This window comes from Misgurnus anguillicaudatus, chromosome 2, assembly GCF_027580225.2.
Source record: "Misgurnus anguillicaudatus chromosome 2, ASM2758022v2, whole genome shotgun sequence".
Lineage (NCBI taxonomy): Eukaryota > Metazoa > Chordata > Actinopteri > Cypriniformes > Cobitidae > Misgurnus > Misgurnus anguillicaudatus.
This window is the reverse complement of record NC_073338.2, coordinates 30,444,263-30,470,587: the sequence shown is the minus strand read 5'-3', so window position 1 is coordinate 30,470,587 and position 26,325 is coordinate 30,444,263. Positions and strand designations below refer to the sequence as shown.

At 36.4% G+C, this 26,325-nt stretch overlaps 2 protein-coding genes across 2 annotated transcripts; both read right to left on the bottom strand.

Moving 5' to 3' along the window:
* Positions 1 to 426: 426 nt before the first annotated feature.
* ppp1r7 (protein phosphatase 1, regulatory (inhibitor) subunit 7) lies at positions 427 to 6,138 on the bottom strand. Its single transcript, XM_055202508.2, has 10 exons — positions 5,996 to 6,138; positions 5,090 to 5,185; positions 4,938 to 4,993; positions 4,781 to 4,846; positions 4,525 to 4,655; positions 4,240 to 4,402; positions 4,010 to 4,126; positions 3,255 to 3,359; positions 2,344 to 2,430; positions 427 to 2,095 (listed from the first exon to the last, which is right to left on the bottom strand). The coding sequence occupies exons 1-10, from the start codon at positions 6,033 to 6,035 to the stop codon at positions 1,919 to 1,921; spliced, it is 1,038 nt and encodes a 345-aa protein (XP_055058483.2). The 5' UTR covers positions 6,036 to 6,138; the 3' UTR covers positions 427 to 1,918.
* A 291-nt stretch (positions 6,139 to 6,429) lies between these two features.
* Positions 6,430 to 24,495, bottom strand: gk5 (glycerol kinase 5). The gene is made up of 16 exons (XM_055202507.2): positions 23,847 to 24,495; positions 23,648 to 23,741; positions 19,374 to 19,449; positions 19,190 to 19,283; positions 16,257 to 16,388; positions 16,096 to 16,171; positions 14,858 to 14,919; positions 13,699 to 13,772; positions 13,547 to 13,607; positions 12,413 to 12,539; positions 11,166 to 11,270; positions 10,935 to 11,029; positions 10,394 to 10,497; positions 9,477 to 9,536; positions 9,252 to 9,385; positions 6,430 to 7,516 (listed from the first exon to the last, which is right to left on the bottom strand). The coding sequence occupies exons 1-16, from the start codon at positions 23,973 to 23,975 to the stop codon at positions 7,350 to 7,352; spliced, it is 1,590 nt and encodes a 529-aa protein (XP_055058482.1). The 5' UTR covers positions 23,976 to 24,495; the 3' UTR covers positions 6,430 to 7,349.
* Between the last annotated feature and the right edge of the window lie 1,830 nt (positions 24,496 to 26,325).

Sequence of the window (26,325 nt, the reverse complement as noted above, 5' to 3'; positions counted from 1 at the left end):
CTGGTGTTACTGTGTTTTTTTTCTTTCAAATTAAATAAAATCATGTGACATGATGATGATTTTAAATGCATTGAATTCTGGTACACTTAAGAATTAAGCTTTAAAGCTGAAAAAAATAATAAATAATATTTCATAAACACCTTTAATATTGATAAAGAACTAAGGTAACACCAGTGACAAAAAATGGTGTATGCAGTCTTTAAGTACATGCACACAAAAAAATAAAAAATCATTAAGCTGTAATTTATGTGTACTCATATAGTCAAAGAGTAATCTAATAATGTGGTCTAAGTTTAAATGTTAGAAAAAGAAATCAATTTTAAGACATAACAAAAGTGGACGTTTCTGTAGAATGAACCATAACGTGCTCACTCAAGTATTAAAACAGGTTTAATTGTAAAACAAATAAGACAAAATTCAAATGCGTAAATTGTTCAAATTCAGTTTATTATTTATAGTACATTCAATCCAGAAACAGTCAAACAAACTTGCTTGTAAAAACAAAATGTAAGCTAATAAAAAAAATCTATGCTTTCATCCTTGACACATTAAAAGGGACCGTTTATCCCTTAAAATGAGACCCCTTACACACACACACACCTCCAATCAAGTATGAATGGCCTACCTGACAGTCACAACACAGTTGAAAAAACTTCTAGCTGTGTGAATATTTTGAGTGCATTTTAAATAATGTTTCAGAAACGTCACATATAAAAAATAAAAACAAAAATACAAATGTAGATATTAAAGAGATAGTTCACACAAAAATTAAAAATATTTATTCACCCTCATATAGCTCTCAACCTGTGTAAGTTTCCTATTCTGTTAAACACAAAAGAAAACATTTTGATAAATTATATAAGCACACAGTAGATGGTACCCATTGACTTCCATAGTATTTTTTTTCAACTACAGAAGTCAATGGTTACCATCATTTATCAAAATATCTAGTGTTTTACAAATTAAAGAAATTTATTTCAGTTTAAAACCACATGAGGGTGAGCAAATAATAATAGATTTTTCATTTTTGGGTGAACTATCCCTTTAAGGCTTGGTCTAAAATTGCATTCATTACAACTTAAGATGTTGCGGCATAACTTGTTTTTTTTTTTAATAATTGAGGCTGCTAATATTTAGTATCAATGAAAAGCGAACAAGTGTCATCACATAAAAAACAGTTGTGAACTCCAAAACTTAAAATAAGTTTAAAAGAGCTTTTAATATATTCAACAGTGTTTCAGCATAGTGCTGCAACCAAATATATGAAACAGAACTGATATGCAAGTTTAATCCATTGCAGCATAGCCTACATATTGCTCTAGTGAGCAGTCCCTGTAGCGTTCAGTGCTAGATCAGGTGTCACAGGAATAATTCTAGTACCTGAATGCACAATGAACACTGATCTTTTATCACCCCATATAGTCAACAAGAATTTACAACTGATGTAAACCATACCGGGTAAGCTGTATGGTGATCTCTAATATTATACATGCCTCTTTTGTTTATATAAGACGCTGCTATGATGAAGCAAGAAAGATAGTTACAATACAATAATTTCCTAACCATAATGCAGCAACGGTCACTATTAAACCATTCCTAAACCGCAGAAGTCAGCTTCTTTCCTATCACTCTTTTTCTGCTTCAGTCCTAAATTGAAAATAAATTAATATTCATTCACACTATAGCATACGTCAGAGTATAATATTTCTGTGTGTAAATAAAAGGTGCCAGCACATTGAATGGCAACACTGGGAGTGTGAGATTTTCTTATTTTTTGTTAAAAAGCAAATTTAAGACAAACAGGGCAGAGAGTGTTGAGGTCAATGATGTAAAGATAGTGCTGGAGATGTGTTTATAATCTGCATATGATGGCAGGGTGAGGGAGGAAACAATGGTGTGGTGCAGGTGAAGTGAAAGGTCAGAAACGGATAAAGGTTGCATCAATCTGCCTGACACTGGGCAGTGCCAGCATGATCTTGCGTCTGTATTGAGGATCCTTCTGCAGGGGGTTTCTCTCCAGATAGACAGTCTCTAGATCTTTGGCATTCTTAAGTTCATCCAAGTCAGCCCAGTTTTCAATCTGGTTGTCATTCATCTGTGAGAGATAAAAATAAGTATAAATACCAAAAAATAGAGAATCTATCAATGCACCAATTCATGGAGAAAAAACAACAATGCCTTTCACACAAAGCATATATTTAGTTATTAATTGGATTTAAATTGATATTTTATATTTAAAAAAATGTATTTGATGACAACTAAGTGTTATTTTTATGGACAGCTACAAAATGTTTTTTATGCAAGTATACCATACATAATATGCACAACTATTTCATAGCTTACCCAGAATTCTTTTAAATCAGTCAAGTGGCTAATATTTTCAATCTTTTTTATCCTGTTTGCAGCAATATCCAAAGTTGTCAGCTTTTTCTAAAAAAAAACAAAAAAAGAGGGGAGAATAAAAAACTAAATATTCATATTCTGGAACAATAAAAAAAACACAGCTAATGTGACGAAAGATAAGAAAACAATGAAAATCCCTAATGCTGCGTTCACACCAGCCGCGGTAGAGGTGTCAAGCGTGAGTGATTTCAAATTGAAGTCAATGTGAAGACGCGTTGACGCACGTCTGGAGGTCTCGCGATGCTAATGAGGCATTTAGCGTGGCGCGGTAGACGCGATTACGCCTCCTTCGCGTGTCTAGTTCGCGTGAATCAGGAGCTTGCTGACGAATTGGTTAATCAACTGTTTTGTCCTATTTTCTTACCATTGTCGCTTTGGTTTAGGGTTAGATTTACATGATATGACATCCTTACAAAAACCCAACTCTAACCCCAACGCCAGGCGACAATTGTTTAAAGTTTAGAAAATATAAAAGAATAAATCAGAAAAAATATTATAAACCAATAGTTAAATTGACATACTAACGCAAAGACCAATGTGACTATCCCACAGAACTTTGGGAGATAATGTTGGAATTTCACGCGCGGCTTTCACACGCGAATGAAACGAGTAAACTCAAATTGTTCAAGCGGCAAACTAGATGCAATAGATGCGAATTTGACGCCTCAAACGCGGTTGGTGTGACCCACAGTAAGGAATAAAGGTACAGTGAAGCAGAGGAAATTCACATATACTAGATAGTTTGACATATAATTTAGCAAAGCATCTTATCGATAAATCCAAAGCTGTCACCACCAAATAATCAAAAAGAAAAGGCTTTCACATCAGTGGGCATCCATAGTGGGACTTACGTTGTTCTCCAGGCCTTCTATGACTTCAATGCCATTATGACTCAAGTAAAGCTCTCGCAGGTTCCCAAGATTCTGGAGTCCCTCCAACTTTGTGATTCGATTACTCTGTCAAGCGGAAACAGATGTTAACATTGAAATGAATGAGAAATTAGGATTTGGAAAAATACACTCACCCAAAGGATTATTAGGAACACCATACTAATACTGTGTTTGACCCCCTTTGCCTTCAGAACTGCCTTAAGGTAAAAAAAACTATTTGGTGTTGCTTTAATTCTACGTGGCATTGATTCAACAAGGTGCTGAAAGCATTCTTTAGAAATGTTGGCCCATATTGATAGGATAGCATCTTGCAGTTAATTTGTGGGATGCACATCCAGGGCACGAAGCTCCCGTTCCACCACATCCCAAAGATGCTCTATTGGGTTGAGATTTGGTGACTGTGGGGGCCATTTTAGTACAGTGAACTCATTTTCATGTTCAAGAAAACAATTTGAAATGATTTGAGCTTTGTGACATGGTGCATTATCCTGCTGGAAATAGCCATCAGAGGATGGGTACATGGTGGTCATGAAGGGATGGACATGGTCAGAAACAATGCTCAGGTAGGCCGTGGCATTTAAATGATGTCCATTTGGAACTAAGGGGCCTAAAGTGTGCTAAGAAAACATCCCCACACCATTACATTAATGAGAAATTGAACAGGTGTTCCTAATAATCCTTTAGGTGAGTGTATTCCCTATTTAGTAGAAGGATACCTGGATACTGAGAACCGTCAGATTGTGCAGTCCATCAAGGTTCTGTAGCCGACTGATTTTATTTGTACCAAGAAACAAACTTTCCAAAGATGCAAGAGAATCCAGATTCTCAATAACCTGAAATAGGAATTACATTTATCAAATTTAAGTTTCATCCTACAGTACTAACAGAAAAATGTTATTCTGAATATTTGACATATTGACAACAGATTTGTCCTTTTATTCCTCACCCTGATACGATTAGAGCCCAGCTCGAGCATCTCAAGGATGGTTAGTTGATCAAGGTTGGCAATGGTTGTGATCTTATTATGAAGCAGGAAGAGCTTCTTCAGTTTTGTAAGACACTCCAATCCCTCAATCTTTCTCAATATGTTGAACGATACATCTAACTGCCTGTAAATCAAAAATTAGAAGATTTATCTACTGATCTTTTGTACTGTATTGTGTGAATTGTCTGAGAATAAGGCCATCTGAAATTACTTCAGCTTTGATCAACAAAGATTACAACGACTTACTCAAGCTCTGTTAGCGCCTGAAGATTTTCAAGTTTGCGAATCTGGTTGTCATAAAGGTCAAGTTCCTTCAATGAGACAAGGCTTTCCAAGTTCTCAATCTGTTTGATGAGGTTTTGTCTGAGAGAAATTGTCTGTTGAATAAAAGTAAATAACTTAATCACTTGTGTAATAAGTAACTTTAAAAAAAAAAATTCAAGGAAATGTGTGAAGTACTCTAGATGCATAATCTGCAAACGCAACTGTTTAATACTCTTACCTTTACTTTCCTAAGGACCTCTAGACCTTCGATCTTCCCAATTCTACAGTGAACTAGATCGACATCCTAGAAGAATAAGCAGCGCTTAGTATATACAAGTAGTAATAAGGTTTTTAGTTTATTTTGGTCACAAACCCTGGCATTTATCCTGAATTACCTCCTCATCTGGGTCTAAGGTTATGGTGTCCATGTCAACCGGTGACTCCTCTGGTACTAGAAATGGGTAAAAGAGTATCATATTCAGTTAATAAAGATAATCTTTTCATTTCTTTCCTCTGACACTTCTATAGTGCTAATGAAATGTCTCACCAGTGGAAGGAGCTTGTAGAGATTCAACCTCTCCATTGAAGCTCTTTCTTTTGGTTTCATCATCACCAGATTCCTCAGATTCACCCCTCCTGTCAACTATAAATATATGATATTGAAAAGTTTAGAAACACAAAACAATTGTTTTGTTTGCTCAAATGAAATAAATAACAAACTTGATTATAAGCTCAGCATTTCATCACTGTAAGTTAACATAGATGAAATGTTGAACTGCTGTCTCAAATAAATCATGCATGATCATTCATACTTAATTGTGATTTAATCAATCTAAAAGGACGATTTAAATGCCTCAGTGATGCACTTAACCTTATAAAACAATGCTATTTGCAAGCCCATCCTACACACACGCCCTGATCCCAACAGTACATGCGTGCTAGCAAACTCTGCTGATCAAGCAAATGAAAACTATCAGGGTCATCGGAAAAACCTCGATGTGTAAAGTCCGATACTTTAAATTCATACATTATAATTGATTCATCTGAACAGGTACTGCTACTGCGAGCCTGTGGGCTACACTAGCTAACTTAACCAGAAAGATGTGCGTGCATTGACACCACGTACACGACTATAAACACAACTAAACAGCTAAAAATGAGATGTGGACTAACAACTGTTGTTTAAATACACCCAACGGAGACATCGGTTAAATAAAGCATATATTATCGTTATTTTAATGATGCACACTCACAACTGGAGTGTATTGAGTTAACGTTAGCTAGGTATTTCACGTAAACATGCATTACACATTACAGTGTAAATAAATGATATGAATGTACCAAAATAGTAGCAATTAGAAAACACAACCCCCGTATTACTTATAAAGGCGGTGAGATGCGTTACTGTTCATTTATGAAAAAATAATCGTTATAAATATACAAGTCATTTTACCTTCCATCTCTTGAGGTTCTCCGACAGATAAGGTCGCCATTTTCTGCTAGACCCGCCCACTTTCTGGATGATTGACACCCGCATGTACCAATAGAAAATAGAACTGCGTACGTACTATAAATAATTGCAATTATATTATTTTAATACACGGCAGTGTAAAATAGTCAAGATGTTCTGAGAATAATTGTATTATTTATTCATATTATTATTATTTATAATTATATAATGGGTGAAATCTGGTCCACACTCCACAGCAGGTGGCGATAATGCACCTTATTATTGGTGGCATTTGGTCTCTTTGGGGAAAACTGCTTTATTTTGTTCTGTCTTGTATGTCCAGTTATTGTTCAGTATGCCAAGCAAATTATTCGTCATTAATATTACAAATATATATAGTTATTTGTTTGCATGATAAAACAATTAAGACACTTAAAAGCATTTAAAATGTTTAATTTTTACAAACTGACATAAAACAGTGACATTAACAGTTCTTTGACAGTTACTTAATAAAACACAAATTAGTCTGCCTTTTCATTCTTTGATATAATAACAGTTATGTTACAGTTTCACAGTCACGTATTTGCTATAATTAAATGCTTGACATTATATGCCATTGACTCACTGTTCATACTGTCAATTGTGGCACAGTTTTTGCCAAAGCAAGTATAGCAGGTTGAATGCTTTGATCACACGGTGAAAATAAACTTCAGTTTCTCCTTTCTGCAGCATTTTGCATAATGAGGTACATTATTAAAGGTACATATTAAAAACACATTTAACCTGCACAATATAAACATACCCAATTAAGAAGAAAACGAAGACAATAATTCTTAGATAAATTATTCCATTATACTAATGGAAGCACAATAACCGTTATATCAATTAAAAGTTAGAGAGCTCAGTTTTTTAAAAATTCTCACCTCTATGTAAACAACTAGATTTCCTCTAGGGTGAGAAAATGTATTGTGGGAGATGAATAACCATTTCTTGTATAAAAGCACCCCAATAAAGGTACATTGTGAGTTTAAAAAAAAATACTTAAAAAAAAACAGTAGTTAGATAAAGGCACACAGTGACTGATTTGCTGAATTACTGATTGGCAAAGTCAAAATACCACATATAGATTCTTGGCATAAAGTAGGACGTAAAGTAGGACATAAAGCAGCCTGCCACCTGTCATAATAATACCATAACTTATGATGTGCACATTTCCAAACTAGAGCTCCAGTTTGGATGCCATTCAAGTGTTTTTCTTAGTAAGAGACTTGTTACTCGAATTGTTACTATGAATTGCCCCACAGCTGATCACATGAACATGGAGTTGGTCTACTACATAGTGATGACTTGTAGTTATTCAGGGCTGGTTGTACCAGTGCATGGACCGCTGCAGAGCTCTTTCCCAGCTCTGAAGTCCACTTCTGTATTGCCCTCCCTTATCCCTGTCTGCTTTATTCCATCGAGGAAGAAAATGTTGGTCAGTGGACTGTATCTTCTTGAGCTCCTCTTTGTTCCTCCAGTAGCCTAATGGTTAATAGAAAACAGGATTATAATAAAAGTAGCTCCAGCGCAAATGAGAAAGAAAACAGATTAAACATATTTTAAGGCAAATAGAAATATCTTCATATATACTAATTTTCCAGCTCTTCTAGAGTTAAACTGATTTTTACCGTTTTGGAATCTATTCAGCTGATCACCGGGTCTGGCGCTACCACTTTTAGCATAATCCAGTGAATCTGATTAGACCATTAACTTCATGCTAAAAATAACCAAAGAGCTTTGATATTTTTCCTATTTAAAACTTGACTCTTCTGTAGTTACATTGTGTACTAAGACCGACAGAAAATTTAAACTTGCGATTTTCTAGGCCGATATGGCTAGGAACTATACTCTCTTTGTGGTGTAATAATTAGCACTTTGCTGCTGTAACATGGCTGCAGCAGGCGTAGTGATACCACGCACTGCCCGAAAATAGTCCCCGGCTATTGAAAGTTACTAAGGGGACTATTTTCGGCTGCTGCAGCCATGTTACTTATTATGGCAGAAGGAGAGTATAGTTCCTAGCCATATCTGCCTAGAGAATTGCAACTTTACATTTTCTGTCGGTCCTAGCACACAATGCAACTACAGAAGAGTCAAGTTTTCAATAGGAAAAATATCAAAACTCTTTGATTATTTTTTAGCGCAATGCTAATGGTCTAATCAGATTTAATGGATTATGCTAAGCTATGCTAAAATTGCTAGCGCCAGACCCAGAGTTCAGCTGAATGGATTCCACAATTGTAAAAAATCAAATGTTTAACTCTAGGGGAGCTGAAAAATTAGTATATTTTAAAAAAAAGTGGAATGTCCCTTTAACAGTTGCATAACATGTCTGAAATAAAAAAGCAAGGTGTGATGCAACATCATACTCATCCATCTGAGGCATGTGATGTATAGTGTGACACTTCCCATTCAAAGTATTCAAAAACTTGATTTAGCTGTTGCATACTTCAGTATGAAAAATAATATACAAAGCACATTCCAGGCTTCAATGCTTACCGTATTTTCCGGATTATAAGTCACACTGTTTTCATAGTTTGGCGGGTCATGGAACTTAAGTTCAGGTGTGTCTTATACGTCAAAATTATTTCATATGAACCAAGAGAAACCATTACCGTCTACAGCCGCGAGAGTCCGCTCTATGCTGCTCCTGTATTTATGTAATTCAATGGATTCAGTGATGCCGAATGACTTTGGGACCTTTTTGAACTTGATTTAGCTTGTCGTGTTAATTTAGCCTTCCAGGTGTGTTCTGTATGCTATTGTGTATCGTGTAAATAACTGTTTATGTTACTTTAACATGTAAGGACAACTATTCACCCTGCTGGTCTGTGCTATTGTTTAGTTGAATATCTTGCTTTTCAAAAATAAATGTCTGTTCTTCAGCTTGGATTTTGTGGAATAATTTTCTAAATAAACGCGACGTATAGGCCAGTGTGACTTATATACGTTTTACCTCTTAAAAACACAGTTTTGACTGATGTGACTTATACTCCGGAGCGACTTATAGTCTGGAAAATAAAGTAGTGCACGTTTTATTCTGGTGGTTTTGTTAGAGTAAACTTTTGATTGTATTAAAAAGTTACTTATTAGCTACAATTAGGCTACTCGCCACAGTGCACCTAAATATTTTTTATGGCTTTCAGTTGCAAATGTGACTGAAATGATCACACTGTCAAACCCTGAATCCCTATTTTAAAAGTGACTGGATTCTTACCTGTTCCTAGCCCTGCAACAAAAGCAGCTCCAAGGCAGGACATATCAAAGTGACTAGGCCTTGCTATTTTCCGTCCCAGTAGATCGCATGTCAGTTGCATGATGAAGTCATTAGTACATACACCTCCGTCTGCCCTATTAAAATAAATCCACATGCAAGTGCAAATCATGTAGGGAGTTCAGATCTTAGGGTGTATTTTAAGAATTAGGGGATTGAAGCCCTTACCTGATTTTAGTGATGGGAATACGTGTTTCTCGAAGCATGACATCAAATAGCTGCTTATTTCTGAAAGATTAGAGTCAAAATCCCTGTAATTATCCAGCATCTATGTATTAGGTATAATATGTATTAATATTTGTAGAGGTCATATTCTGTAGGTAAAAAAATTATGCTTTTTAATAGAGTCGATGAGAAAAAAAAAACTGTTGACATTCATTAACAACATGAAGGTACTCAACCTCTGAAACCAAAGTATTCTCATATCTTAATACCACAGGCTGTTAAATGCTTTATTCTGATAGAGTGTTGATCATTTTTCGGTAAAACACACACCTAACCTGTCAAATGTCTTTGTTAATGTTTGTGGCAACCGTGGTATAAGAGGAATAATTGACTCTGATGCTTTGAAAATAATGCACACCTGCGGTGTAATGGCTTTGGGTGTGCATTATTTTTTAATAATTCAACTATTCCTTACATGCACAACATTATTCCAGACATATACAACATTTAGAATAAACAATACTGTTTACAACATAATAATACTTTTTAAACAGTACTATAAACAAAGGTATATTATGCTAACATAAACATTTTAGCAATGAATGTTAGTCATGTTATTAGTTAAAGTGCAGCGCAGTATTTACATTGCCCCATCACTGTCCTATTTGCCTCTGTTTGTAAACTGCAAGGGTTCAAGGTTGTGTAGAGAAACTTCATTTACTTAAAGGTACAGTAACACTAACACAAGTCTTTGAAGCAACATAGTCTGAGAAATCATTGATTATTCAGCTGGCCAAAACTTAAAAACCTTAAAGTTAAAGTTTTCTTTGTGAACCAATCCTAAGACTGCAGTTGGCATAACAGATAATCTCATGTAAGAAAACGATCTGGGCCATAAGACATTTAATAAAATAACATACCTAAATGCAATAGACTCTAGAATTGCTCGGACCAGGTGACTTTTGGTTGTTGAAGGTTTTAAGCCCATGAAAGAAGCACATGCTTTTGGATCATTCAAGGGGGCCTATGACACACAAACAATCATTTAAGCATTCAAACAATAAACTTAATAACTGGGTGGGGTAAAATGTGATTTATTTGTACATATGTGCAGGTGGGTTTGCTTTATAAGTTTGTTTAAATAGCTCAATCTGCACACGTCCATCCTTTAAAGACTGTGGGGAGGTTTCCCGGACAGGGCTTATCTCAGTCCAAGACTAAAATGGATGTTTAAGCTGTCTTAACTGAAAACAGATTGTGCTGACATATCTTAACATATATCAGTGCCATTGTTTTGTCTCAAGATGCACACCAGTATTGTCTTTTATAGAGGCAGTTTTCCGGACAGGGTTTAGAATAATCCAGGACTAGGCCTTAATGATATTAGGACAATACTGGTGTGCATCTTGAGACAAAACAATGCCACAGATATATGTTAATATATGTTACAATATCTCATACCTGTAAGCCACTGAAAGAAGGCACAAAATACACTCCATCCGAGTCTGCCACACTAGTGGCTATGGCTTCTGTCTCCTTCACATCAGAAAAAAGCTCTGTAAAACAAAGTTTACTAAAGTCACTAAACAAAACCTAATACATGTAGATGCTACGTAAGATGCACACACATAATTATTAAATATCTGTCTACATTTGATATATCTGCTGTTAAACACTTCCTCACAGACTCACCCAGATCCTGTGCCCATTTAATGGCAGCACCTGTTCCAGCAGCATTACCTTCAGCCAGATACACAACTTCAGCACCAATCTTCCAGCCCACCAGAGGATAAAGACCTATTCAGAAAGCAGATGACTGATGTTTGACCATAAAGTCTCTTTGTGTATGTTTCCCGTATTAATATATATACACACACATAATAATAGACCAGTATGAAAACAAAGAGGAAGATTGATAAAACATAATAATTGTTGAAATATGCATTAAAGGATTAGTCCTTTCTCTTTAAAAAAATCCAGATAATTTACTCACCACCATGTCATTCAAAATGGCATGAAAATGTTTTTCTTTGTTCAGTCGAGAGGAAATTGTGTTTTTTGAGGAGGGCATTCCAGGATTTTTCTCGTTTTGATGGACTTTAATGGACCCCAGCACTTGGCAGTTTTGGTGCAGTTGGAAATGGCAGTTTTTAAAGGACTCTAAACGATCCCAAACGAGGCATAAGGGTCTTATTTAGCGAAACGATTGTCATTTTTGACAAGAAAAATAAAAAATATGCACTTTTAAACCACAACTTCTCGTCTCCATCCGGTCATGTGACGCGCCAGCGCGACCTCATGCAATGCGTCATCATGTCAAGAGGTCACGGATGACGTATCGAAACTATGCCCCAGTGTTTACAAGTGTGGAGAAATAGAACCGTTCCGACGTTGTTGTATGTCGAATGATACTAATTAATGTCTTTTGTGTCAGTTTATTATTTAAAATGGTCTGCAAATGTGCGTTTCATATATGTAACACGTGACCTTTTCGACTTCATTACGCAATTACGTTAGGTCGCCCTGGCTCGTCACACAGCCGGAGGAAGATGAAAAGTTGTGATTTAAAAGTTTTTTCTTTTTTACAAAAATGACAATTGTTTCGCTTATGCCTCATTTGAAATCATTTTGAGTCCTTTGAAACTGCATTAAAACTGTTAAGGATTGAGGTCCATTAAAGTCCATTAAAATGAGAAAAATCCTGGAGTGTTTTCCTCAAGGAAACAGTTTCTTCTCGGCTGAACAAGGAGGGACGTCAACATTTTGGATGACATGTTGGTGAGTAAATTATCTGGATTTTTTTTAAGAAAATGGACTAATCCTTTAAGGGTCTTGTGAGAAATGCAGTGTAGCTGTAAACTGTTTGTATGGTTCTGCAGTCTTTAACACTAAATAAAGGTAACTGTAAGCCTTAAGTTATAGCATTGCAAAGTGCATACCAGCCACAGACGTATGTGGTTTGCTTCCCGTATTAATGTCCATAAAGGTCCCCGTTCCCATTGTGATTTTCACATCACCCGTGTCAAAACAGCATTCTCCAAACATGGCTGCCTGTTGGTCCGCCATCTGTGACAAAGACACAAGTAGAGTTGACTTTACAAATCAAACCCACAATCGTTACAGGGGGGGGGGGGTCTATTGGCGTTTCATGCATTCTGACATATTTGTTAAGGAGTTGGATTCTCATGCTAAACATAGGGAAAGTTTTAAAAAGCCAGATGGACGTATGACAAGTGTCTTTTTGTGCCGAATACTCTTTGTCAGGGATCGTACAAGTTTCTGAACGTTTTTTGTCTACTGAATCTGTTACATCACAACTTGCGGAGGTACAGTGGAAGTCCTTTTAGGGGAACTTCTCACCAAAAAGCGCCAACCAGAGCAAGAGCAATAGCCCATCGATGCTCTTTGTTTGGTTTACGGAAATCGTGGGTAGCTCTGCACAGTATTTGTCCAGGACAGATTTGTCATTTTGTTTTTAGATCACAAAGTCAGTGTGACCAAAGAAGTGTGTTTTTATTTGTGAGGAAAAGATTACCATGTTCCTCTTCCCACAGAACCCAGCATTATGGGAAAGGTGCATGCAGTTTGTTTATCCGGGGCAGCACAGAGTTGTGCAAGTGAGCACAGAGTTGTGCAAGTGAGCTTGTTCCCGGCATTTTGGTGACAAATGTTTTATAAACAATGACCAGTTCGACGCTGGATTTGCAGAACGATTAAAACTGAATGATGAAGCGGTCCAGTGCCGCAGGCGGCAGGTAAAACTGCATGAAATATCTGTTTTATTGGCAATCGGCACATAAGAGCATATTATGTAAACAACAAAGTATATATTATCAAAAGTTATCCAGGGATAATGCGATGATGTATTGTGTATGTTGCATGCTTGTGACTCGCTCCACGGTAGACCTGATCTTTCTTCTATGAATCTGACAAAACTAAAGACTCTTTGGAGATACGAATGATGCTATATTACTCTATAGGTATCCAAGATTTTCATGAGATTGGCAGAAATATGTGTGCATTATCTGACCTTTAAACCATATCTAATTGTGAATGAAAACGTTCATACTCACAACACACATGATTGGGATGGGTACTCCAAATATGGACGGATCAGATGAGCCAAATTTGTGACTGGATATAAAAAAGAGAACCTTATTGTTTAGTAAAAAAATGGACAAGCAAGGAAATGTGAGCTATTCAGAAAGCACAGGAGACACAGTACCTTGTGTTCTCCACCCTGGGGAGGATTGAGAGAGGTATAGAAAGCAGCGAGCACAGAAATCCACTCCAACACATCTGGTATGATCACACAAACACATTGAGCGCAGTTGGCGTTACCACCAGCATACACTATTTAAAGGAATAGTCCACTCATTTTCAATATTAAAATATGTTATTACCTTAACTAAGAATTGTTGATACATCCCTCTATCATCTGTGTGTGTGCACGTAAGCGCTGGAGCGCGCTGCGACGCTTCGATAGCATTTAGCTTAGCCCCATTCATTCAACGGCACCATCTAGAGACAAAGTCAGAAGCGACCAAACACATCAACGCTCCTCCCATCCAAGACGAGTAGTTATACGAGCAAGTTTGGTGGTACAAAACAAAACGCAGCGCCTTTCCAAGCGGACCCAAAAGAGGAACTATATTCTACGGCGCAACAGCACCCTTGGGAGTACCTCGACTCGGCGCAGTAACACCCTCCCTCTCCCATTATGAGAGTGAGAAGGGGAGCGGACTTTTCAGTATTAACAAACACATGTTCAAGTCGAAGTACTCCCAAAAGTGCTATTACGTATCCAGCGCTTATGTGCACGCACACAGATGATAGAGGGATGTATCAACAATTCTTAGTTAAGGTAATAACATATTTTAATATTGAAAATGAGTAGACTATTCCTTTAAGGCCGAAGTATAGTCAATTTTTATCTGTACGTGGACCAAATTATGCATTTTCGTCATCTTTTTGTTACAATGCGCATGCGTTGGTGTACACGAAAGATATCGTCAAATAAACAACTCTTTGCAAGGTTGTATACTCGACTATGCACCCATGTTCACGTACACGTAAAAAAAACAGACTATACTTCAGGCTTTACTCAGCATATAGAGAAAATAAGCCTTATTGCTCCAAACCAATGTTGCTCTAGTCCAAACCTGTATGATTTTCAATGTTTACCAAAATGTGTTATTTATAATTGAATGTGTTGAAGTCGAAAACTACATTTTTATTTTTGGTGAACTACTTCAATTTTTAGTTTTTTCTATCTGTCTCTCGCTCTCTCTCACTTCTCCGCAAATGTGTTTTTACTGAAGTCCAAAATCCAAAAGGTAATGACCAGTTAAGATGACAGCAGTTACACCAAAACATTAACTGACCTGGTATGAATCAAATATTCCTGTTGCACTGGCATTAGAGTAGTCTGTTGCATGCACCGTGCCTGTACATACACAACAATAAAACCAAATTGTAACACGTTGAAAACAAGAAAATGCCCTATACATCCATCACTGTATAGGTATAATGGAAATATATTGTAGTATATGATTATCTATTAATAAAGATTGGTGTGACATTAGCCTTTCACAGAGGTTGTGGGAAAATGGCTTCCTAAAAATAGCGGCAGCCAGTGATGTAAGCCGTTCAGATTTATTGCATGCTTTTACCGTGTGCTTTCATTGACCAGGTCACTATAAAAAGCTTCTTAAAGGAATATTCCATTTTCTCAAAAGAAAAATCCACACAATCCACTCACCACCATGTCATCCAAAATGCCGATGTCCCTCCTCGCTCAGTCGAGAAGAAATTATGTCATTTTAATGGACTTTAATAGAGCCCAACATTTAATACTTAACTCAACACTTAACAGTTTTTTTCAACGGAGTTTTAAAGGTCTATAAATGATCCCAAACGAGGCATAAGGGATCTAGCGAAACGATTGTCATTTTTGACAAGAAAAAAAAAAATGCTCTTTTAAACCACAACTTTACGTCCAGGTCCGGTCCAGCGCGACCTAACGTAAATGCGTAGTGACGTAGGGAGGTCACGTGTTACATATATAAAACGCACATTTGCGGACCATTTTAAACAATAAACTGCCACAAAGACATTAATTAGTATCAGTTCCTCTTTCAAGACGCTTGTAAACACTGGGGCGGAGTTTCGCGTTCGTCCTCTGTGACCTCTTGACATCATGACGTATTGCGTGGGGTCAGCTGGCGCATCACGACACGATCTACATGACGAGAAGTTGTGCTTTAAAAGTGTATATTTGTTATTTTTATTGTCAAAAATGATAATCGTTTCACTAGATAAGACCCTTATGCCTCATTTGGGATCGTTTATAGTCCTTTGAAACTCCGTTGAAAAAAACTGTTAAGTGTTGAGTTAAGTATTAAATGTTGGGCTCTATTAAAGTCCATTAAAATGAGAAAAATCCTGCAATGTCTTCCCCAAAAAACATAATTTCTTCTAGACTGAACAAAGAAAGACAATAACATTTTGGATGACATGGTGGTGAGTAAATTATCTGGATTTTTCTTTTTTAAGAAAATGGAATATTCCTTTAAGGATCTAATTGGTTCCTTAACCCATTGATTAGTTACCAAATACTCACCTTTAGTAAGTTTGTAAAGCAACCAGGTGTCTATGGTCCCAAAATAACAGTTGCCATCTTCAATTGCCTGTCTTAACTGTGGAGAAAAAAGGATAAAGGTTGGCTAGGGATATTTTTAAAGAGGACCGAGTGAATGATGATTAATATATTTTCTGGTTTACCTGAGGGAAATTATTCAATGCCCAGACAAGGCGCAGAGACACATGCTGGGTGGAAAAAACAACCAGGCTGGCTGCAAGGAACCGCTTCTGTCTGGTGAGGAAGTGCAGTATCTTCATCACACCATGTACCGTCTGCCATAACAAACAGAACAAATGTTGTATAGCAACATCTTTTCTTCACCTCGTCCTCCAAGAACATCTTAGATCTTTTACAAAAGACCACCACCAACATTTTGACATCTAGCCTAAATGACAATAAAATACTATGAAAACAATTTCCACCTGTTAAAATCTGTTCTTTTAATTATTGCATACACAAAAGATGTTTAAGGTAATGTCAACTGAAAACAAGCAGGGAAAGCTTTATTCTGTCCATTGGCGGGGCAACCAAAGAACTTGAGCTGACATATGAGCAATATCTGATTACACTGGATTTCCTACAGCAAGATCCATCTAACCACTAAAAAGGGAAACCAGCTGATTCAAACATATAGTAAAAAGGTAACCTATATAGACAAACTAAGTTGTTTTCAAAAGGTGCTTTGTGTTCATGCATTACATATTAGGCTTACAAATGAAAGACATTATGTTTGGTCCATCACTCACTCTTTGATGTACACAACAATGACGAACATTAAAACCAGTTGCACTTCAACCAATATAAGTTGCATACTTTTTAAATTTTTACTTTTGTAAACATTAGTCAAGATATTTTTAGCATCAAGACTTGGTCAAATGTTTGTAAGAAGTCATTCTTATAAAGGTTATTCTTACAACAGTTTTTCTTATAGGCAGTAATGTGGAGTGCAGCATTATATAATACTGTAGTTTACAGAGGTAGCAGTAGGGGTATGCTTTTGTGAAATGTTAAAAAAAGATGAATTAATTTGATTAAAGAAATCACATAATATAACACACACAGTAGCAATTTTAAAACATTTGACTGAAATTTTACCCATGATCCTAATTTTTTAGTCTGAAGCTGTATGCTTAAAGGATTAGTCAATTTTCTAAAAAATCCAGATAATTTACTCACCACCATGTCATCCAAAATGTTGATGTCTTTCTTTGTTCAGTCGAGAAGAAATTATGTTTTTTGAGGAAAACATTCCAGGATTTTTCTCATTTTAATGGACTTTAATGGACCCCAACACGCAAATCAAAGTAAATGAGACTTTAGAATGTGGGTGTCTGTTGGTGTCTGTTGGTATCTATTGGTGTCTGTTGTAGTTGGTAGTTGTCTGGCCAGTGTGAATTGGCCTTAAGACTTCTGTCTTATGTTGTTGGAAATAGGCGCGTCCATGTTATATAAATGACACGTTATCGGAAAGATTTGGTAAAGCGTATCTTTTTTTTTAGAAATCTGATTAAACTAAAGACTCTTTGGAGATATAAAGGATGTAATACTACTCTAAAGGTACTCCAGATTAACATAAAAAATGCAGAAACAGCTTGTGTTATGTGAGCTTTAATGATAAATGCAAATTCTAGGTAAAGGGTGACTACACTGCAGATGATAAAATATAACATAGTTTTGACTTATTTTAGATGCTTTCCAAAATCACAACATAATTCTTAGTTACATGTGTGTTATACTGTTTTCTAGAATATTAAACTAATTCAAAACTATAGAATGAGCAGTGTTTTTAAAACATTTGACTGGTAGTGTACGAATTTCACCCCAAACACACAATTTTTTTTCTTTTTAATACCAAGCTAGCTTCTATAGAGACAGAGCGCAGCGTGTCATAACCTGAAAACCACGCCCACTAGGGGGGGGAAGCAATCCAACCGTCTCCATTGACTTTGTATTGCGAGAGGACGCCTCCTTGTCATTTCTGGCTTATAACAAAAAACTGAATAATGCCTAAAAGCTGCTGTGTGACAATATGTACAGCTAACAAGCCAAAGAACCCAGAAATACGTTTTTATAAGCTGTCGAGCCGTAAAACCCAGTCTTTAAGGAGAATAAAGTGGATTGCCGACTACGTTTCCCCCTATTGGACGCAGTTTTACTAATAGGAGTACTATGAAAAGTTGCCTGTCTCAATTTCTGTGTCTTTAAACGCTCGTTTTTTGAAGTCGAAAGCTTATAAAAACTTTTTTTTTTTTGGTTGTTAGATGTACACCTTGTCACACAGCAGCTTTTAGGTATTAATCTGTTTTTAAGTTTAATCTGTAAATAAGTTTTTATAACCTGTCGACCCCAAAGAGCGAGCGTTTAAGGACACGGGGATTGATGCAGGCAACTTTTCATGGTGCTTCTATTGGTGGAGCTGCGTCCACTGGGGGGAGGCGTGGTCGGCGATCCACTTTGTTCTCCTTAAAGGCTGGGTTTTACAGCTCGACAGCTTATAAAAACATATTTCTGGGTTCTTTGGCTTGTTAGCTGTACATATTGTCACACAGCAGCTTTTAGGCATTATTTAGTTTTTTTGTTATAAGCCAGAAATGACAAGGAGGCGGCTTCTCGCAATACAAAGTCAATGGAGACGGTTGGATTGCTTTCCCCCCCGGTGGGCGTGGTTTTCAAATTTGCATAACTGCGCTCTGTCTCTATGGCCATGTTCATACATACAAATAATGTATAAAAAGCAAATGTAAATTCAGGTTGTAATCATTTTGTAACCGGCTGATTTAGAATATTAAAAGGGAAGGCATCAGAAATACAAGCCAGCTGAATAATGCGAAACTGAAACTGATGAAACTGAAATTTTTACCAGCTTTTACCAGAGGGGCTTGTAGTTTTGTCTAACTACAAGTTTATAATCGTGTGGTTCTGAAATCATTATCTCTTGATGAGTTCTGGCCAGAAATTACGCATTTCTAGTTTTTTCCCCAGAATGTAACTTATCTTAAACAAAACGAGGAGAGTTTGAAATGAAAACATACTTGATCCTTATGCGAGGTAAAAGCCACCATAGCTGCCTTACCTTCATAGTGCAAGACCTGTTCCACGTTTTCGCCAACTCTACTGCCCTCATGTCTTGCCAGGTGATGAAATTATGAAAAGGCTTTCCTGTGTTACTGCAGAAAATACGTTAAATTGCATCAGTGCATCCATGAATCACTCTGTATGTGGTGTTATCTGGAACTGGGGCACAAATGTCTACTAACCTGTCCCAGTTCATGAATGTTGCCCTCTGGGTGGAGATGCCAAGACTTTCCATTTGGCACATCTGTAAACCTGAGTCTAAACCAATGAAACAGAGGGGTCAGTTATGTACCCAAAATAGCATAAGCCTAAAACTATAGCCATGTAACTTGCTGATCCATATTTCAAACTGAACCAAAAAATGAATTAGACTGAACCACTTAAAAACACCACTTCAAAATGTTAGAAAATATCCAGGCACAAAACGTCTGCTGCGATTCATTAAATATATTAGATATACAGGTCAAATTACAATATTGAACTTAGGGAAACATGTCTATGTATTTGCTACCCAAAGCTGTGGATCTCAACCATTTTGATTTTAAGGTCACCCATTGTTCACAACAATATTTAAAGAGTTTGGGTCCAAAACGCAATAAATCCATTTTGACTAATTACAGTAAAAATGTGTTTTCTATACCATGAAAGTGACAAGATGAAAACCACTATTTTCTGTTACAAACTTTCACATAGCATCTTTAGGTTATAAAAACATAAAAAAAATTCAAAATCCATAATATGATTTTCAAGTTTTTTTTTCAAAATGCTATAAATCTATTCAATCAATTTTATATTAATTTAGTTGACTAGTGGTATACACTGATTAAAAATTAAACAATAAATGGCATTAATCAAAACACTTACTTTGTCATATTAAGAACACTGTCATCGCTGCGATTATACTTGGGACGTCGTTGGGACGAAACTTTTTTTTCACAGTGATCAGCTGTAAAATGTTTTGGTCCTGCTCAATTTTCGTTGGCTTCGCGTAAAATAATGGAAGGTTTTTCATAAGATCCGCTGGGGTCAATGTGTTAGCATGACAGAAGCTTGATGCTGTTGTGTGAGAACAAGCCACAGCTGGCATTTTCCGTCTCCCGAGTGCCTCTCGCGTAAATTATTAGATGTTGATGGCTTACGTTACTTTTCCGTCACAGAAAAACACCACAGGTTTATCAATGCCATCAAATGATTATTTTGTTTTTGTTTGTTTGTTGATAACGTACAAGATGAGGAAAACTAGGATTCCGTGTATTCAACGCGCCACCATTGTTTTTTAAAATATGTCATGGTGCGCTGTAATTTGCTGAGCGGATTTATTGCATTCTGCAGAGAAGGAGAACTGACGTTTATTGCATTTTGGGGAAAAGGGAAAAAAGATGACAGAATAACACAGCGGATATTGTATTTTGCATAAAATTAAGAATTTACTTTTAAATACTGACCTGATACAATACTGATTACTCTTTTTTTTTAATGGCGTTTATCGCGTTTTGGAACCAAACTCTTCATTTAAAGAAACAGTGTGTAAGAAATGTATATCAATTAATCATAAATAGGCCCTGATATGTCACTAGACATTTAGAAATCATTTTCATTTCAAATACTTATATCACTGACAACAGTGGTCTGGCCAGGATATTGTCATTTAAAAAGTTGATTTGCAGCCCTCAACTGATGTTTATGTTGTCATGTTGTGTATTGGCCACCAGGGGTGTATTCCAGAAAGCTGGTTATATGGCTTAACGGGGTAAGTTTAGGAGTAAGTAAGTGGATAACCTCTGCTTTCGGTTCCAAAAACGGAGGTAACTTTCGGGTTATGTAAGTAACCATAGCAACGGACTCCGGAGCAGGTTATGTTGCAGGGTAAGTTAATTTTAGTTAATAAAACGACGCTCCGGAGGAAGTCTGCGCATGCGTGTACGAGCGTACAGCGGGCGTGGAAGCATATATTTTGCATAATATTACAATGTTAAAGCATTTATTTTATTTTATTTTATTACATATACAGTCGCTAATATTTATTGCTGTCTTGAAAAAAATGTGTGATATGAATTTTTTTTAAAGAAACTTTTTTTAATAACATGGATTGATATTTGTGATTGGACTAATTACTGTACATTTAATTATGTTCATTATTAATATATCTCCAAATATCAGTAGATGTATCACAATTCCATCAGTTAATTAATTTTAACAATAAAGTACATTTCCATATCAATTTTGTCAATTCATAAATAACCTCATCTTTCACTTACTAGATAATTTGAGATGAATCTAAAGTTATAATAAATGTGTGTGCAAATACATTGTCATTAATGAATCTTAACCTATGTTACTTAAGTGACAATGTGACAATGTTACAGTAAATGGGTATAACAAATAGAAACACATGATGCCTATCATAATAATAATTACTGAGGGACAGAAGTTACCCCTGATGTGCATCTAACCTGACCCACAGAGTGACACCCATGAAGCACAGGCATGATTTAACACTGACCCACAGAGTGACACAGGTGAAGCACAGACTTCATTAGGTGAAACACTATTGAATTACAGACATGGCATAGTGGTCAGAGATTTTCTATTATATCAGTTAGAATCAGGTACACAATGAAATGAAATTATAAATATATATTTCATAGTATAATATTTATTTCTTAAACATGCACTTCAGATCCTTAGCCCCCTCTCTACATTTGATCTATAGTTGGTGTTTTTCTAAATCACCTTTATTTCTTTAAAATGGGCCTTTTGTAGCTGCTCTCCAGAGCTATCATTTTTGAGCAAAAGGAAATTGAGATATTTGCATATTAGATGATACAGGACATATTAGAACATGTTACTATTGACACTAATGTAACATTTCTATTCTCCAATTTTGTCACAGCAGATCCTAATCGTCCAATGCAAATGAATGATTATTCTTAGTGTAGTGTACTGAAAAGCATTACACAACATTATTGAAAATCTGTAAGGACTGTAAGGAAGCTTTACAATTAAAAGAGGGTGCATATCAGCTATCAGTAAATGTTAAAAAAAATGGTGACACAGTGTCATACAAGGAAAGTCCTAAAACTAAACAGGGTCACCCAAAGGAGCAGAAGTAAAATAAGTACAATAGTGAATATTGTCATTGTGCATTTTATGCCTACACAATTCAATCATAATAGATTTGCACTTTATGTGCCACAACCCTTATGAAATTAACCATGGTTTTATTGGTGTATAGTTGTAGTAACCATGTTTTTTTTTTTTTTGGTTTTTTTTTTGGTGCATTGATTACTATCAGCAGAACCATGGTTTTACTAACCATGGTTTAACTATGTTTTTTGAAAACCATGGTTATTTTGTGGTTACCATGGTTTTACTGTAACCATGTTTTTAGTAAAACCATTATTACTTTTCATAAGGGAAAAGATATTCATAATTCATATGTTTACAGTCATATATAAAATCTATGATTATTTTTACAGGCTTTTAAATAATATTTAAATAATATTGTGTGTATTTTCGTTGAGACACATATAATATTGGACTTAAATGGGGTAATATAGGTTTGTATTAATTATTTAATTAATTAATTTTATCTGTTTTGTAATCACGCACTTCTAAGCCGATTATAAAACGTTGATTTTGCCAGAAAGTATTGGTTTATAATGTTATTTCTCATTTAAAAACTTTTAAGTTCTCTGACGTTTCCATGGTGACTCGTGAAATCTGCGATCCATTGACAATGCCTTTATGTTGTTACCGTGAGCGCGCGTTAACTCTGGGTTACTTTCAGCAAGTTGATTGAACTAACTCTTAAACTGTGTTTTGGAACCAACATACCCCGAGTAAGCAAGTTTGGGGTTGATCAACCCAAAGTTCGGGGTTAATCTGATGGTAAGTTAACCCTGCTTTCTGGAATACACCCCAGTTGTGTGATTGCTGTACCAGTTTTAGCCACAAGTTTTGTTATTGCAATACCAGTTTTGGCCACAATCCTACATACTGTTCCTTTAAAGGGGCCCTCATTTTCTACACTAAAATATTACAGACCCTGGCACAATTAGAACGTTATAACTTATTTTAATGCTTGTTTGGCTTACTATAATAATAATTACGTTATCTTGAGCCATCATTTTAAGTTTGTTGAGGAGTCGGACCCAGCCCCCTGGTTGATATCTTCCAGCACAGTGGCCCTTTAACATCCACTGCTGTTAACATTAACTTATCCAAGACATATCTTACAAAGTATCAGATGGCACAAAAAGTTACATGTTTAATTTGGGGCCAATGGGGAGGAGGGCACTGTCCTTTGATCCACACATAAAACAACCTTTGGAAACATTCATTAAAGTCCTTGATTTGTTATTTTACTCATAAAAAAATCATTAATGGGACAAATGTCAGGCCCTGCATGCATGTGCTTCACCGGAGAAAGAAACTAAACTAAATGAGCTCTGACCTTGTACAGCTCCTTTCACTACCGTGACAAACGCCGTCCAAAGCTCTTCAGGGTCAATCTCCACCCATCCAGTTTGAGGATACAGAAGGGACACCTGTGACAAGGAAGCAGTTATCAGATTTCACACACAAAAAAACACGTGATAGCAAGTATATCGGAAATAATATACTACTCAAATAAGTCCTTAACTGCTGCTTACTTTTGCACTGCATGATCCTCTGATGTTGGCACTCTTATCGTACACATGGCATCTTATCGAGGTTGTTCCTACGTCAACAGAAAGTATGAAAGTCTCTCTTTTGCTGAACCCGTTTCTCTGACTCCCCATTGCACAATGCGCTTATTCAGAAAACCGCCTATACACGTTTGCCGCCATATATAGATCTGACATAGATCCGTGTAGTTTTTTGAGTTTATTTCCTACGCAGACTTCTTAATATTGCTGATACAAATAATCCAGTTTCCAACTTGACGTCGTAAATCTTTACGTCGCATTCCTTTGAAGTCTTCGATTGCCAAACATGTGGCAGAGTTGAACCGGGCGAGAAAGCCGGGCGACACGACTCAAAACATCCTTCATTGGCGTTTAACTGTATTTTAACCATCAGCAATGAACACACACATTATGTGTGACTCCCAACATTCCCAAACTTTCGCATGTGATTCCCAGCGCGCCCGGTTTCAAATATTTCCACAAGCAGTACGTCCTGATTTACGTAAAGAAAATGTCCGCTTAATTTCTGAAGTGAACGATGTGTTTACGACTCGCTGTGTATATCCAAAAACTAAATGCTGGAGGTCGTACAATAGTACCAATCTGTACGTCACACATCAGTCGATAGGTGTGGAGAGAGTTCTTAAAGAGACAGTACTACTATAATAAGAGGGCGGGGGCCGTGACGTAAAGATGACGTTTAATGATGTTTAAAGGGCTATTATGCCCATTTTTACAAGGTGCAATAAAAGTCTCAGGTGTGCGTAGAATGTGTCTGTGAAGTTTCAGCTTAAAATGCCCCTCAGATCATGTGTTTTAGCATGTAACTAGCTCAGAGAAAATGAAGTCACCAAACGGAAGTTGAGATTGGGCATTTCCAAATGGCATTTATGCACCCTTAAAGGGCCCTTTGCAAAGGGGACACAACATAAACAGTCGCTCCAGATTAAGAGAAAACAATGTTGTTTTTTATTGCTCTGTTTGTTAAGAATAGTTTAATTGGCCACAGTATGATACACAATTTCGTAACTCCGTCTAGAGTTTACACATCAACAGTTCTCTGATCTTTGAAGATGGCTTCTTAAATGTGCTTTGTGTAACTTTTAAAAGGATCTCTTGACAGGAATGCAATATTATATATGTAACTATTTTATCTGTGGTGTATAAGACCTTACATGATGAACTGTATTGTTTTTATTACCTCAGAATGAGACGTTTTTATCTCCATACACAGCGGGTCCGCTTACATGGAAGTCGCTGTCATGTTTCTACAGTAGCTCTAAATGGACAAACTGTTCTACAGAGCGTTTCATCTCTATGTTTTCTCAGACGCTGACATGTTTGTCCTGTGGCAGCTGCCATATGCATTTTGAAATTGAGGGGTTAGCTGTTGGTTGCATTTCGCAATCTCACCACTAGATGCCGCAAAAATTTACACACACCACCTTTAAGTTAGGGGCGTGGCTTGATTTCATCCTTTGGGAATTGATTGAATTGTTGGAAGTTGGGCGTTGCTAAAAATGGAGGGATATTTAAATGCCAGTTGGCATTTAGTTGTGGAGGATTACTATTCAGCGGACTCACCGTAACAGACCCTGATAACCCCGCTCTCACGCCATAGCACATGAAGAGTGTCTTTTCGAGGGGGGAGGGAAGGTTAATGTATTTGATTAAAGATTATAAGGGCACATTCATTTTTCAAAAAATAATGAAGTGCACAGATAAATCATTTATAATAAACACTACATTACATATAAAATAAGAATTTTCATTTTGATTTCATGGCAACTGTAATGATACCAAATTTGTTTTTTTTTTACTTTTATTACAAATGTGTCAGCCTTAGAGGAGGCATAGTGTGAAAATTAGACTTTTTCCATGTTTAAGTGCTATAATTTGGTCCCCAGTGCTTCTATCAACCTAGAAAATGTGATAAAGATTAACCAAGTAACTTAATTTGAGTAAACCATTTTCTGCAAGCATGTGAAAAATTAGGTCGTTCAGATTTCGTATGTTTTGTGAGGTAGGCAAATAGGCGAATTACAATAATACACAATTTATTTGCACTATCCAACCACAGCACTGCCATTTAGTGCAGAGAGAAAGAGGGAGAAAAAAAGGGCTTGATAGCACAATTGAATTTCAATTACAACAAACGACCATCATTGTGATCAGTGTTTGCATTTCATGAGCTCATTTGCATTTTAAACGACACAGTCCAAAACGGAACACTTTTGCTCAGGCCTACAAATTTGCGATTTTAACATGCTATAATAAATTATCTATATGGTATTTTGAGCTAAAACTTCACATACACACTCTGGGGACACCAAAGATGTATTTTACATATTTAAAATATCTCATGATATGACCCCTTTAAGGATATCTAATGTGCTCCAAACACTAAAAATAGGAGACGGTCAATGTCCCACACTAAATTATGTCAACATATCAAACGAAGCAT

What these genes read in the sequence shown, in the direction of transcription:
- ppp1r7 (XM_055202508.2), bottom strand. Translation starts at nt 6,035, where the DNA reads ATGGCGACCTTATCTGTCGGAGAACCTCAAGAGATGGAAG. An exon ending in AGGTCCTTAGGAAAGTAAAG is followed by an intron (nt 4,656 to 4,780) that starts GTAAGAGTATTA and finishes TTTATTCAACAG; the next exon opens with ACAATTTCTCTCAGACAAAA. An exon ending in CTGATTTAAAAGAATTCTGG is followed by an intron (nt 2,096 to 2,343) that starts GTAAGCTATGAA and finishes TATCTCTCACAG; the next exon opens with ATGAATGACAACCAGATTGA.
- gk5 (XM_055202507.2), bottom strand. Translation starts at nt 23,975, where the DNA reads ATGGGGAGTCAGAGAAACGGGTTCAGCAAAAGAGAGACTTTCATACTT. An exon ending in ACAGGTCTTGCACTATGAAG is followed by an intron (nt 16,389 to 19,189) that starts GTAAGGCAGCTA and finishes TTGTTATGGCAG; the next exon opens with ACGGTACATGGTGTGATGAA. An exon ending in GAATATTTGATTCATACCAG is followed by an intron (nt 13,773 to 14,857) that starts GTCAGTTAATGT and finishes TGATCATACCAG; the next exon opens with ATGTGTTGGAGTGGATTTCT.